The sequence below is a fragment of the Cupressus sempervirens genome, chromosome 3 (assembly GCF_028749045.1).
Source record: "Cupressus sempervirens isolate cs-2001-9-10 chromosome 3, ASM2874904v1, whole genome shotgun sequence".
NCBI classification, from domain to species: Eukaryota; Viridiplantae; Streptophyta; class Pinopsida; order Cupressales; family Cupressaceae; genus Cupressus; species Cupressus sempervirens.
In genome coordinates, this window is record NC_143120.1 from 1,101,646,841 (window position 1) to 1,101,661,747 (window position 14,907).

At 34.2% G+C, this 14,907-nt stretch overlaps 1 protein-coding gene across 1 annotated transcript; it reads left to right on the plus strand.

Annotated features, from left to right (window-relative positions):
- The first annotated feature begins 7,493 nt into the window (after positions 1 to 7,493).
- LOC149570638 (cysteine-rich receptor-like protein kinase 42) lies at positions 7,494 to 11,835 on the plus strand. Its single transcript, XM_089823200.1, has 7 exons — positions 7,494 to 9,019; positions 9,117 to 9,257; positions 10,155 to 10,294; positions 10,384 to 10,597; positions 10,705 to 10,939; positions 11,052 to 11,202; positions 11,291 to 11,835. Exons 1-7 carry the CDS (start codon positions 7,576 to 7,578, stop codon positions 11,600 to 11,602), a joined length of 2,637 nt encoding a protein of 878 aa, XP_089679326.1. The 5' UTR covers positions 7,494 to 7,575; the 3' UTR covers positions 11,603 to 11,835.
- The last annotated feature ends 3,072 nt before the right edge of the window (positions 11,836 to 14,907 follow it).

Here is a 14,907-nt window from a genome sequence, read left to right on the forward strand (position 1 = left end):
ATTGATCAAGCTTGACACCTACTAGTGCTTGGTACTAACTGTCATATTGATTGACATGTACTATCTGAATAATTATGCTCGACAATCTTTGATCTTTGTGTAGACACCTAAATTTGTCCAAAACCCATTTCCTGACCAATTAGATAAATATTTATTATTTATTTAATTACCTTTTCATTTAATTAAATAAATTTACATTTATTTAATTATATTTGCCTTACCTTGATTTAAATAAACTAAGGTTTATTTAAATCCTAACCTATTCCAACTTGCATCTAACCCCTTTCAATTTAATTAAGTACTTCATTTACTTAATTAATTCCCTCCTAATCCCACTAGGAATTAAATATTACATTTAATCCTATTTGAACACATGGCTCCTACATTTAACCCTCACCTAACCTCACTAGCCTACCTAACCCATCTTGCTAAACCTACCCACTTCCTTAATCATGCTTGCTTTGCATAATCATCTTAGCTAATCACCTCTTAATCCTAAGTGTGTGCTCACACATGTGTGAGAGATGTCCACACTTCCCTCATCCCTCATGTCTTGCATGTCTCTTGCACACTTGTCCTCTTGCATGAGAGTCAATTTGTCTTACACATGTGTGAGAAGCCATGCCTTCTCACACCTCTTGCACACTTGTCCTCTTGCATGAGAATCAAGTTGTCTGCTTCTCACACATGTGTGAGAAGCCATGCTTCTCACACCTCATTGATCATGTCACCATCAAAGGTTTCTCACACGTGTGTGAGCATGTTGCCCTCTTTGAATGGTCAAAACCCTAATCCATGTGGAGTCTACTTGGCCTCCACCTCATTGACACCTCATCAATCCTGAGGGATCTTAGCCCTCCATCTTGTATTCGATCTTAGCCGTCCGTTGCATCCATTTTCCTATAAATGGAGAGCCCTCTCCTCATTTTCAAGAAGCACCTTCTACCTCATTGTTATGTTGCTGGATTTGTGAGCAACCACATCCCATGAGCAATGAAATCATCTACACTTGATGGTTTCATGAGGTTTGCATAGTGCTATTTTTTTGTTCATTTACATGTCTTCTTTCATATTTTGAGGTTTTGCATGATAATGTAGGAATGTGCATTAGTTTCTTGATGTTATTTCCTTAGTTACATTTTTATGCAACACACTTTGCTAAATAATGACTAAGTGTTTTGTCACTACTTTATCAAAACCAATATGAGACTAACACTAAGTACCCTATGCAATGTGAATAAGGCCTACTATTAATTGCACCAACAATTATTTATGCTACAAATAATTTGTTTGGTAATACAAATGATAGAAGGAATGGTTCAAGATAATCATTTTGTCTTTGATTGGGTATAGTCTCATGTATGCCAAAAAGAAGCCTATTGTGATGATTTTTTTAGTCGTAGACGGATATATATTAGGAATATCAATATAATTAAAAATAATTTCAATGCATGAAATATTAATAATTTTTCATATGGACCAAAATATCTAGCATCAAAATTCATGTGGCATTGTAAATTTAAGCACCTTGCTAAGGTGTACAATTTATACTTAAATTTAGCACCTATTTTAGTGTGTAACCATTCTCTAATGCATCATAGAACTTAGTCTTTTAATGAAAAGAAACTAATACCTATGTTGACAAATACTCAAAAGAGTTAGACCAAACTTCCTTTCTTCAAGAGTGATATATTTCTTATGATAAATAATAGTGCTTCACATGGTCTTTGTGTAAAAGTGGGGGATTAGAAATTACTCCATGAACTTAAACTTATTTTTGCCTCTTAACAATCATTTGAGTTTTTCAATTTTTACTTACATTATTATTATTTTATTACTTTAAATTATTGAATAATACAATTCATAGGACCACTAACTTTCATAAATTTTGGAGCATAAGCTTACAAGACCACTAACTTTTGGAACTTAAGCTTATAAGACCATTAAATTTAATAAATTTTGGAACTTAAACTTTTATACTCAAGCTCTACTAAAAATTTCACTAATCTATCCACTTAAAAATAAATCCTTAAAGAGTTTAAAAATACATATTAAAGTTTTTTAAGAAATCCCCTTTGATTCTCTTATCACATTATCATCCTCTCATTGTTGTACAATGGAGGATGATCCACTTCTGATGGACATATGATTCGACCTTGTGCAATTGATAGATTATCTAAATTGCATCACTCCTTGTTATCATACATTGCATATATACATTTAGGAGCATGTATTTCGTATGAATAGATTTGTAATCATTATCATTTCTAGTCAAATATTGAATCAATCATTTTATCTCTCCTATTTGTGCTATCAATTGAGCTTCTAAATCTTTGCCCATTCTTTTCCTTAGTCAAGTTCTTATCATTATGTCTTGTACCATTCACAACTTTCTCCTTGGGAATATTTTCTATAAGGGTTATGGTTCCTTTATTGGACCCTTATAATAACTATTTGTGTCTATGAAGTAAGAGCTTGTTCTTGGCGTCTCTTGTAGTTAATCTACACATGCATAGTGTTCTTATGTTATGTCTAAGGGTGTAGGGTTGTCATTCTTTGTAGGCATTTTGTGCCTTTATTATGAACCTTGTAGGTGCTTCCCATGGCCAGGATATGTTCATTTTGCCTAATGTCGCTTTGGCTTTGTAAACCTATTTTGCCAATAAATAATGAAAGGTTAATGATACATCATTTTCTTGTGGATGGAGACATATAGCTCTGACCAAGAATGGTTAAAATCCAGTAAATGTCATCTTTAATATTCTTATCTAGTATAAAAGCCTATTTTGGTGTTTATTTGCATGAGAGGTTCCTTCCCCTTTTCAGCCAAACTCCAATAGGAAGAGTTGATTTCTTAAAAATCCTAGAGGATACTTTGTAGGGAATACCCTATCCCACTCTTGCAAAAACTCTTAGTTGCCCATATTTAGGCATGAGCCTCTTATGGATCAACATGGTAATTGAAGGATTTTTGCAAGCTAGAGCAAGAGAAAGAGAGGAAGCTATTGGAGAAAGAATGTATAAGAGGACTATTGTTCAACAACCTCTAATGTGGAAGTTGAGGGAACCCTAATTAGTTTGACTTCGCTTCAGGTTTCAAATTGTCTTTATATTGTGGGCAGTCATAAAAGTGGAATTTTGAAAAGCTTGGGTGCTTCTCCTTTTTATATGTACAAAGATTGGTATAGTTTTTAAGGGTTTGGTGTAAATATATGATAATCGGTTGTAGTGAAAGTTATTGTGTATAAATTGTGAAGCAGATGAAGCAATTTTGTGTTGTAGGGAGAAATTCTATTAAAGTCATGGCTTTGTGTCTCAATGGTATTTGTAGTTTTACATGTTTGGTTCCCAAAAAAAAGTGCATCTGTAATATTTTGATTATATTTAACACAAATTATCCAATATTACCAATAAAAATATTCATATTAAAAATACATTTTTCATTTCTTTTTTCATTTTTCTCGAGAAAAAATAAATAAAAATTATAATATTAAAAATAAATTTCATAAAAATAAAAAAATTGAAGAAAATAGTTTAAATTAAAGAAAATCAAGAATGTTGTGTACATATTTTGTATGGATTTTTCTTAAAGAAAAGCTTATATCAATTTGTTTATGTATAACTTCACATTGTCTAAATTAAATAAATAACATTATTCACTATCTAAGAGACATATATTATATGAATATAATAAATAAATGAACGTAATAATTGTTTGTTTTATATTCTAGAATCTATATTATTTTATATTAATGAAAATATCTTAATTTTTAAAATTCAAATTATAAAAATATTTTTTATATCAAACAATTATTATTTTAAGATAACCATTAAATTCGTGCATTCATCATAAATATACCAAAATCTATACTTTCTTGATCAAGATTTTTGTTGCACACACGTCATAATTAATTTACCATATAGAGTACATAAATGTGAACAAAAAGTATACCAAAATTTTCGTAATTGATCTTATGAATCTATTTAACAAACTCATTACACACCAAAATATTAAATAATAAAAATGAACATTAAACATTTCTTTAATGAATAATTAGTTTTTTACACTATTAATACACTTTTATTGTGTGTCTTTCTCATCAAAATTCACTTGCTACAACATGATACATGTTTATCCCTATTCACCATCATATAATAAGTCCATGGCCTATTGTAGAGTACACCGCTCTGCACCGTTGATCCCATACTCAATGAATCCGGAACGCGTGTAGCAATAATCGAAGCCTATGAAAAAACATTAGAATAACACTAAAATACTGAATTGTTACAAAGTGAAGTTGGATTATAAACGTCTACAAGATTTTCATGGTTCATTATTTTGTTTTGACTAAAATTGAAACTCTATTTTAATTTGCAGAGGAGTCTCTTAATTTTTTTATTCGGAGTTTCCCACCCGATTGTGTTGAATAGCACTTCAATTTAATGAATGTATATTTGGTCATAACATGATTTAGTCAATGAATTTGTAGTTTGATCCAAGTTGCCTCTGATATTTAAAAATTTCCCAAGTCATTTGTCGTTTGCTCTTGCCTTCGTGTCTCATACGAAAAGAACTTTGACAACTCATCGAAAACGTGCTCCAAACTTTCGGGGGATTTCCGCATTTAATGGTGTTTTGTAAGATATGAGAACTGTAGTTTTCTAGACGAGGCTTATTAGGAAGTACTATTGTTTATTGTAAGAAAGATACCACTCTTGAGGAAATGAAGTTTGAAACCCTTTTTACTATTTATTAACCCACGTTTTAGTTTCTTTTCATTAATAGGCTAACTTCTACACATTGAGGAGGACTACACACTAAAATGGGTGCTACATAATATAAATGTATATTTTAGTAAGGTGCTAATAATTTACGATGCTACATGATTTGTGATGCTAAATATTTTGGTCCATATTATAAATTATTAATATTTTGTGCATTGAAACTATTTTAAATTCTATTGATAATGCTATTATATATCTGTCTTCAACTATAAAATTGTCACAATAGATTGCTTTTTGGCATATGTGAGACTACACCATTCAAAGACCAAACACATATCTTGAAGCATTGTTTTTGTCATTTGCGTTACCTAAAAAAAAAATTGTAGTATAAATATTTGTTGGTGCGTATAATAGTAGGTGGACTATTCACATTGCATAGAATACTTAGGTCCTATATAGATTTTCTCAAAGTCTTTGTTGTCATGTGATCTTACCTAAGCAATCATTTGGTATTTGTTAAATTAGTTGTCTCATAACATAGGATTAAGGCAAATGTCATAATCTTGTATACTCTAATCTCTCAGCCTTTTTTTACATGAAATAAATCTTATGTCGATTTCATATTCACTCAATTAGATTTGTATCCATAATCAAAAAAACTATTCATGTCATTCTCTTTTTTAGAAAGTTGTTTTTATTTTGTACAGAGTCCTAAGGTGCACAAAGTTCACAATCGACTCCTGTAACAAATATGTCAATATAATTAGTTATTCTATATATCAAGTTTTTCCTACTAATATATATCTCAATATCCTCTTCCCAACTTTCAAGATCGAGTATATTGTGGCGATTTTGTGATTCTTCAAATTAGATGAATACCATACATTAATTATAACTTGTCATTGCAAGTGTACACCAAAATTTTAATGAGCCTTTTAAAGATTGTTGCATTAGAATGTATCCCTTATCTTCCTTGTTGAGTTTGGTTTGTCATATTGAAAAGTGGTATTACTAGGTATTAATTCTTTTTTTACCTAGTACTTAGCCTTATTCACACTATTATTAAGTCCCCTTAAAGAGAAATTTTACCTTTATCTAGCATCATGTAGACTCATCACATGTCTTGTAGTAATTGTTCCTAAATTCCTCCATGAGTATCACATCTAGAGGGGTAATCAAACTTTAAGTCGTATTTTCTCATGTCCTTATCCTTATCCTCATAGGGGAATTTTTTGGGTACATTTCTATGACATACATGCATATGAATTGTTTATTTGTTATTTAAAAAGTGTAATTTGATTTTTCAAGCTAATCTTGATAGCTCCAATGTGATATGAAAGCTAGCTTTTGAGACCTTTCCCTTTCTTTCTTGAATTTCTCACAAATTTGCATGGGTTATAGTCATCTACTTTTAAATGGTGCACTCTGAAGCAAAACTAACCTTGTGATTTAGCTCAAAATGTACCAATAAATAAATAAGTAAATATAAATATATGTGTGTGCATGTATATGTGTGTATGTATATATACACACGTACATATATAGTTAGTATAGATTGTATAACTATACAATCATCATGCCATTGAATTATATCAATTATTTATTAATTTACAGACAATCCCACTGATGTTTAGGTCCTACATCATGACTATAGAGATGAGATTTTAAAAGTAGGTTAATTTTTTTTCATGTTTTAGGATACAATACTTATATAAGGCTAGCAGATCAATTGTCAACCTATATAGGTCCATAGTGTATGGAGGTCCAATGCTTGGCCATGAATCACCATCAAGAGGTCATAATTGCTTTTCATGAATCATCATAGAGGTTTCTACAACATATATAGGGAAACTCAGAGCAACCACCAAGTTTGTGCATTTAGTTGTTCATTGATTAATGTGTTGCATTCTACCACCACTTCCTATCCTTAATTGGCGATCTATTGTACAGTATTGTCATCCCACTACCCATCTAAGTGGCCTTGACCTAATGCCACCAAGCTATGCAGATCTTAAAGGGAACATCTTTAGCATTAATTGCACCTAAGAAAATATATTGAGATTTTAGGAGGTTTCATTAAAGGAAGAAAATAAGTTGTTACAAGAGATTCAACTTATAAGATGACAATTAATTCAAGCAAGTGTAAAAAAATGACAACTAGAAACTGTTCCATCAATCTAAAATTATTTTTGTCACTTGTCAATCGTTTAAATTTTTCTAATTTTTCCTTCTTATTTTTTTAATATTTATTATTACTTTAAATTAGTAAATAATACAATTTATAAAATCACTATCTTTCATAGATTTTAAAACTTAAACTTTTAGAGTCAAACTAAATTTCACTAGACTATCCACTTTAAAATAGGCCTTAAAATTTTGAATCCAAGTCATTAATTTGTTTGAAAAACTCGCCTTTATAAGACCTCAACCTAAATCAATAATTTTTTCATTTGAAATTTCTCTAAAAGTCACCTTACATGAGGGCAATGTCTATACAACCACGAAAATGCACTTCCATACGAAGGAGAGGACTTAGTTAATTTTTTAAAAAGTTAGAAAAAGCAATGTAAAGGAAGTGCATTTTCGTGGCTGTATAGCCACGGGCTTACATGAGACCTTATCCAATTTGTGGTTTGTTCCTTGAAAGTCAAGTCAATTTGCCGGCCGGAGCACGCCTCGGCAAAGGACCAACGACAATTCAACGCTCTAGTTTTACTCGTTTCCTCTGTCACGAAATTACATGCAATGTACAAAATGCAGATGTTAAATGTCAATTGCCGATCCCAACAAAAAAGAAAAGAAACTCTGCGTTTTCGCTCATCTCTGTAGGCCTGTTGCAGATATTGAGGGATGGTGAATATGTTGTACAAATTCAGTATTCGGCAGATGTTTTTGCTTTCCCTGCTCTTGTTGGCGCCATTAGCAGGAGCAGACCCACAGACAATGATTGTTGGGAGTGGAGCAATATGCGAGAAAAAGGGAGCATACGGGATTGGGATCGCTTTTCAAATAATCCGGCAGAAAGTTGTTGATTCTTTAGTTGCAAATGCTCCTCCGACGGGCTTCAATGTTTCCGAGTTTGCAGATGAATCCGAGGGTATCAAAATTTACGGTCTCGTTCAGTGCAGGGGAGACATGAATCCCTCTGATTGCAGAGAATGCGTCTCATTTGCGAAGCAGGTTCTCCTCAATCAGTGTTTTTCCTATGTTTCCGCATCCATTTTATTGGATGGGTGCTTCCTCCGATACGCGAATTACAGTTTCTACTCAACGTTAGCAACAAATAACATTCAAAAGTACTTGAATGTTATTGGACATCCAAAGATACCTAACGCGACGCTAGCAAATTCCTTAACTGGCCTCATTGCTAAAACAGCAAGTTCTGAGAACAGTTTCAGTGTTAATTTGGAGGTCGTGGAATCTCCTGTTTGGACCATATATTCTCTGGCGCAATGCTGGCGAGACCTGAATTTCCAAGACTGTAGACAATGCCTTGCAAATCTTTATGATGCCTTCTTTTCTGAGTCGTCTGCTCAAATATCTGGAGGCCGAGTGTTTAACTTGAATTGCTTCTTACGTGTTGAAGTTTACAACTTCTTTCATCTTGCAGCGCTTTCTTCCTCGGAGGCGATTCAGTCGGAGTCCAGAGTTGTTAAAAATCTCTGCAATAACGAGCAACTCATGAAGGGCGCGTCTAAAAGCGATGTGAAATTAGTTCTTGATTCGTTGTTAATAGGCGTCGCTAAAACAGGGTATGCTACTTTTTCATACAGAGATTCAATTTATGGCATGGCTCAGTGCCGGAGAGACATGAGCCCCGATGAATGTAGCCACTGCGTTTTGCTTGCTGGACAAAACTTGCTCGAAACTTGTAGGGGAAATTCTGCAGTCAATGCTCTAAGTGGGTGTTTTGTGAGGTATGACACATACAATTTTTATGCTAATCTTGATTGTAAGAAAGGCACTACACGCGAGTGTCAGAACATGAACAGCCCTGACGAGAGGAAGTTCGATTTAGCCCTTTTCACTCTTCTTCCTAAGCTTGTGGATAAAGCTACCGCTAACAGAGGTTTCAGCAAAAGCGTAGATGATGAGACGAGCCTGTCTCAAAGAATCTACTCCCTTGCACAGTGTGCGAGGGATATCGACATGGAAGCCTGCAAGCAGTGTCTACTTGAAGCATCCAACTACCTCAATAATTGCAGCCAAGGCGCTCTTGGGGGACAGTTCGTCTCTGGCTGCTGCTATCTCCGCTATTTGACTGTCAAATTCTTTCATGGGGATGATTCTTCAGGTGAGATGGATTCTTTTTTAATAGTTGTCCTAATGTTTGCCTCCAATTTTGATTTTGATTCTTGAATGCCTAAACGAGTTAAATGTTTCCCCTGCAGGAAGCAAACGCCGAACCCTTCTGATAATTCTGTTCACCAGTATGTCTGGAACAGCAAGCATGTTCATGGTATTGGCAGTGGTCCTCCGTAAGGGTAGGATAACAGATTGGTTAAACAGGAATGCTGATCTACAACAGAATGGTCAGTATCTCTTTCTACTTGGCATTCAGATTAATACAATTTCCTTATGTTCATATGAATAATAGATTATGCACCAAATATAATGTAACAACTACATATTGAACTTCCACCGCATCTCTCCTGCTCCTCGCTTGTAAAAGATAACAGTGTTAGGTGCATTTGTTGTTGTACCATCCAATACAAATGTCAGATTTAATTCGATCCACGGCAAGAACAATCAGAAAAATCTCTCCTACAGCACCGACTGAACCTTCAACAATTATTGAAGGGAGACTCAAACCCATGACCCAAGGCTCTGATATCACTAGTTCGAAGCATATGATGTTACACTAGAAGCTCAAACTGTTAGTGTCTAATACAAATACCAGATTTAATCTAATCCTTCAAAGAAGTGCTGACTACCAAGTCAACAATCTCAACAAACAGATTTTGAAATCAATCTATTTATATATTTCTTTGTTGCTGGTTTGATTGAAGAAATTAGGATAGCCAGAAAGTGTTCGGGGGTTTTATAGAGGTCTGCAATGTAGGGAAATTACAGTTCAAACATTCTCTTCTTTTACTTTCAACCACGAATTGCTTCAGCACAGAAACATTTATTTATGTGGTCGCCTACATCAGACTTAACTCTGATGACAATCTCTATTTGACAAGCTCTCTCCTCCTACAGAGATTCAATTTTTTAACTGAACACTATAGCCTTTTCTAAAGTTGAATTCAACTTCCTAAAAATTTAAGGTCTTTCCCTTTTCTATTGATTCAATCAACCAAAAAAATATTTTTGTATCGCTTCAATCAAACACAACAAAAACTTACTATCACATGAAGTTGACTAAATTAATAAAGATCTCGATAAATGCAAGAATTCTAACCTATAGATTTTTTCCAATGATGAAGATGAAGACATGTCCGATGCAACTATTGGAGCTATGCTCGAGTTGAGGGTGAGATATAAATTCAAAATTTTACAAAGCTGCACGGGAAATTTCAATCAAGAAAACAAACTCGGTCAGGGGGCTTTCGGTTCGGTTTACAAGGTGATATCTACTGATAATATCTATATATTCATGCACGTTCCTTTGTTAACACAGACAGGATAATCAGATACAAATCTATCTAAATGCAGGGAGTTTTACCCAACGGCAAGGAGATTGCCATAAAGAGGCTTTTATTCTTCAACAAAGATCGTGGTGTGAAGGAATTTTTAAACGAAGTGAACATGATAAGCAATATCCGGCACAAGAATCTGGTAAAATTACTGGGATGCAGCGTCAAGGAACAAGAAAGGCTCTTGGTTTATGAATACCTTCCTAACAAAAGCCTCGACTACCATCTATTTGGTTTCCGCTCTATCTCCACCCAATTTGAAATTTTAATGTGGCCACAATTTACTATAATGCCCTACCCTTGTGTTTATTTTTATGGGGTGAATTTCGTTTTGAAGCAGATCCAATCTCGAGAAACGTACTCCACTGGGAAAAGAGAATGGAAATAATACAAGGAGTAGCAGCAGGATTAGCATATCTTCACCACGAATCTGAAATTCGTATTATACACAGAGATATCAAAGCAAGCAATATCTTGTTAGATGAGAATTTCAAACCCAAGATTGCAGATTTTGGATTAGCGCGGCATTTTACTGAAGGTCAAACTCATGTGAGCACAGGAATTGCAGGAACTCTGTAAGTATATCTAAAGCACAAATCCCACGACTTCTTTTCTCATTGAGTATCCTAATTTATTCTTATTCCTTCGTATCTTAGTCAATTTTTAGAATATTTTGCATGTTTGCAGAGGCTACATGGCTCCTGAATATATCGTTCTTGGTCAATTGACTGAGAAAGCAGATATTTTCAGTTTCGGAGTGCTTGTTCTTGAAATCATGAGCGGCAGGAAAAATAATCAGTCCAAATCTGCCCAAGATATCCAGTCTCTTCCCCAGCAAGTATTTTTCTTCTTATTCCTGCTTGGTTTTCAATTTGTAAATGTCGATACTACAGTTGTAATATTTGTTCCTCATTCATGGGTTTCAGATATGGAAGCATTTCATGTCTAATACTGTTTCCAAAGCAGTAGATCCGATCATACTGGAAAGCTGCGGGGAAGAAAGTGAGAAAGAGTTGTACGGTGCAGTTCACGTTGGGCTTCTTTGCACACAGGCTTCTCCAGCACTGCGTCCATCAATGGCCCAGGTTGTGCAGATGCTCATCTCTCACAACCCTTGTAATCTTCCAGCCCCTGCTCAGCCTCCTTTTATGGATTTAAACGTTGGCTCACATGAAACAGCAGCCTTCAACCCTCTTTCTTTCAATAACTTTAGCTATGGCAGTTTTGAACCAAGATAATGGAGTTGCCGAAATAGCCCCTGCTACCGCTTTCTAATCGATTTTACGAGGGAGACAACTGATACAAACCAATCGTTGTTAAACCATTAGCATTTTTGGCCACCTAAATCTACATTTTCTTGTGCACCCCATTCAGGAAGTCCTCTGGTTTCAGACAAGCCCGTCGATTTAGTTGCTCCACGAATAGTCTGTGCGATTCCAGCATGGGTTGACTCAAGACATTTCGTCGATGCTCTGACGCTGCAAAAACACCTATGGGAGAGGGGCTACTCATTGTGCTCTGTATAACGGCGACCATTGCAAAGTGTAACGGAAGATCAATTTTTTTACTGAAAAAAACATTAGCTACACAATAAGTTGTAATGGTTTAAGTTCCACAAAAAAAATGTAGCAAAGGACAATTTTTAAGAAAAATTTGTATCTTGTACTTCATTGCAGTTATGTTTAGATAGCAAGATATTTTATTAAAATTATACTAATTAGCATTTGTACTTAAAGGAGGTGCAACAGTTAGGAAGCGGTTATGCAGCTGATCAAATCTACCAAATTTGGTCATTTTATAATATTTAATAATTAAATCAAAAATCAAAATAGTTTTCATACAGTTTTTAATTTATTTGATAATTGCAATTAAATTTTCAAATACAGTTGATTTGATCAGTTGCATAGCTTTTTCCTAATAGTTACATCGATAGAGACATATATACAAATGGCAATATCTTTTATCATCCTAAATATAATAAACAGGTATAAAAATAAATGTTTATTTATTTATTTTTCTTGGTGTTAAATGCATATTAGTAGGTACATGAAAGGGATGATTTATTTTAATGCCTTCATCAATGTCTTCAACCAACTATCATATTTCTTGAGGAATTTTATTTTCTATCTTTATCCACATCATTTGTACTTGTGATCATTTGATCATTAATGGAGATGAGAACATTAAATTTGTAGGCTTGTTTTGTAATTAACATAATTCTAGAGTCTTCCAAAAGATTGGAAAATATTAAATTTTGTAACATCATTGAGAGTGCCCAAAAATATAAAATAATAGTCCTCAACTTAAAAAATTGAATGTTATATTTCTAGCTCTCAATTCTTGCTCTAGTAGTGACATTTTCTAACTTTTTGTGTCAACAAACATGTTCTTTACCACCATCAAGACCACACGCTCTTCCACCCATAATGTAGATGAGATGATCATTTTCATTTTCACATGTTTCTACCATACTTAGATAAGATCTAAGAGCCAAAGCTCTATTATGGAATTTCGCCTTGCTTTGTATTATGATATGGCAATAGGCATCAAGCAAATGTTTCTATACAACATCATTAGTTTATAGTGGTAATTGTTTGATGAAGTAATGTGTTTTATTTAAGTGCCCAATGTGATAATGTAATTGAAAGCAATTACAATGCTTCATTGAGGGATATTTATATATCAATATATTATTTCCTTTCACCAACCTCATTTTATTAGCATAGCAACATATTGGCTAATCAAAAACTAATGCACCTACATCTCCTTTGTTAGAACTACAGAAATTACAAATTCAAATATATTGGCAAACTATTGGCCCTCCTATACTCTTGAGGAGAAGTCGCACTCCTCATATTGTTTTGATAGTAATGGCCAAATTTTAAAACTTAATCCAACACTTTGCATCACACTCCTTAATACAAATAGAAGGTCTTGGTTTAAAGTCTTTTCAACAAATGTATTTAATGCCCATCTTCAACAATTCTTTCTTCTCACAACATGACTTTAGTAGTTTCTAAAACTCCTTATGCTTCAATGGATACTTGCTCTTTTTTCTGAAGTCGCCATATTATCACGAGCATAGAAGATTATGTCGTGTATTCTCACCATTCAAATTTTTTTTTGAAAATTCTATAATGAAAATTATGGTTAAATTTATGGAAATAGGGTTTACATATCTTTGTTGTAGAAGTTTTTCTATAAAAGCCCTAAATTTTGTCTATGTGTGCCTCATGGTTTAAAAACCTTAAGTCGATCCTTTATGTGTTCCTTTTTGCGTTTGAAGAAAGTTGACCTTTTTAAATCGTGATGTTGTGATTCCTACTTAAGAGCTACATCTCTAGTATAGTGAGCCTTAACTATTTTAAGGTTGTGAAGTTGCAACACGATTTGCTCAGTGGTTGCGATGTTGCGAAAGACGTCTTGACACATGATCTCATGGGTTATAAAATCTCATAAGCAATCTAAAAAAAGTACTATGACATAACAGGTTTCAAGGTAGAGAAGCAGTGATAGATGTAAAAGAAAACATGACACTCCTTCATAGCTTAAGGTTCTTAATGTAAGCCACTGCTTGGCTACATAATTTGAACCATGCCCATTAAAGGGCTTGACTTTTTGACCTTTGAAGGTCCTTCATCTGAGTAGATACAATGGATCTTTGATGATCCCTCCAAGGACTCCTAGTCCTAGGTCTGTACTCATGTCATGCCTGATGTGCTCCATCCTGATCATGAACAAGAGGTAGGCAATAAATGATGGTTTTCATCATCTGCCATAGGTTAACCTCCTTAGAGTCAGCCTGCTGCTCTCTATGGTTGTCCTCCTGATGCCTACTGACATGCTCTTCCCTAGTTCCTTCCTGAATAGGGCTTTCATAGACAGACTCATGTATACTGATGTCTCTGCCTCATCCACAACCTCTACCACGGCCAAGGCTATGGCCTCTAACAGAAGATCTTATCCCATATACCATCCTACAATAATATGCAAGATACTACAACAACCATAAGGCATACTACTGTAAAGCATATATATGACACATGTTTTGCAAATAGAATAGGTTTCAATTTTCAGTTTTGCCTATAATTAGGTTTACATATAGTTTCAGTTTTGAAGTGTGTTCAAGTTGAAAATATACAAGTAAAAGTTTAACTTTCAGTTCAACTAGTTCAAGTTTCTGTTGGAAATATTCAGGATAAGGTAGGTTACTGAGAGGGGAGGGGTGGATCGATAACTTATAAAACTTTTATCCTATTCAACATTTTAACCATTCGCCATTCATTCATCTAAACTACTGCATAACTGAAGAAACAAACATTCATTGCACATGTACACAGAGATTTGGTGACCCAGAAACCTTCCAAATAGAAAGTAAAACTGGGGTGGGGATGATACCCACAAAACTTCAATACTGCAGTATAAAGTTGGCTTGTTAAGGCTTACAATGATCCCTTCTGGTGATCTGCCCTGTTAGGAGCAAGTAGGACTGCTAGATCCACCCTGTTAGAGGATTTACAAACATACAGTGAAGTATGCACTC

Coding starts and splice junctions, on each gene's coding strand:
- LOC149570638 (XM_089823200.1), top strand. CDS start 7,576: ATGGTGAATATGTTGTACAAATTCAGTATTCGGCAGATGTTTTTGCTT. Junction 9,258..10,154: donor TGCTGATCTACAACAGAATG/GTCAGTATCTCT, acceptor CCAATGATGAAG/ATGAAGACATGTCCGATGCA. Junction 10,940..11,051: donor ACAGGAATTGCAGGAACTCT/GTAAGTATATCT, acceptor GCATGTTTGCAG/AGGCTACATGGCTCCTGAAT.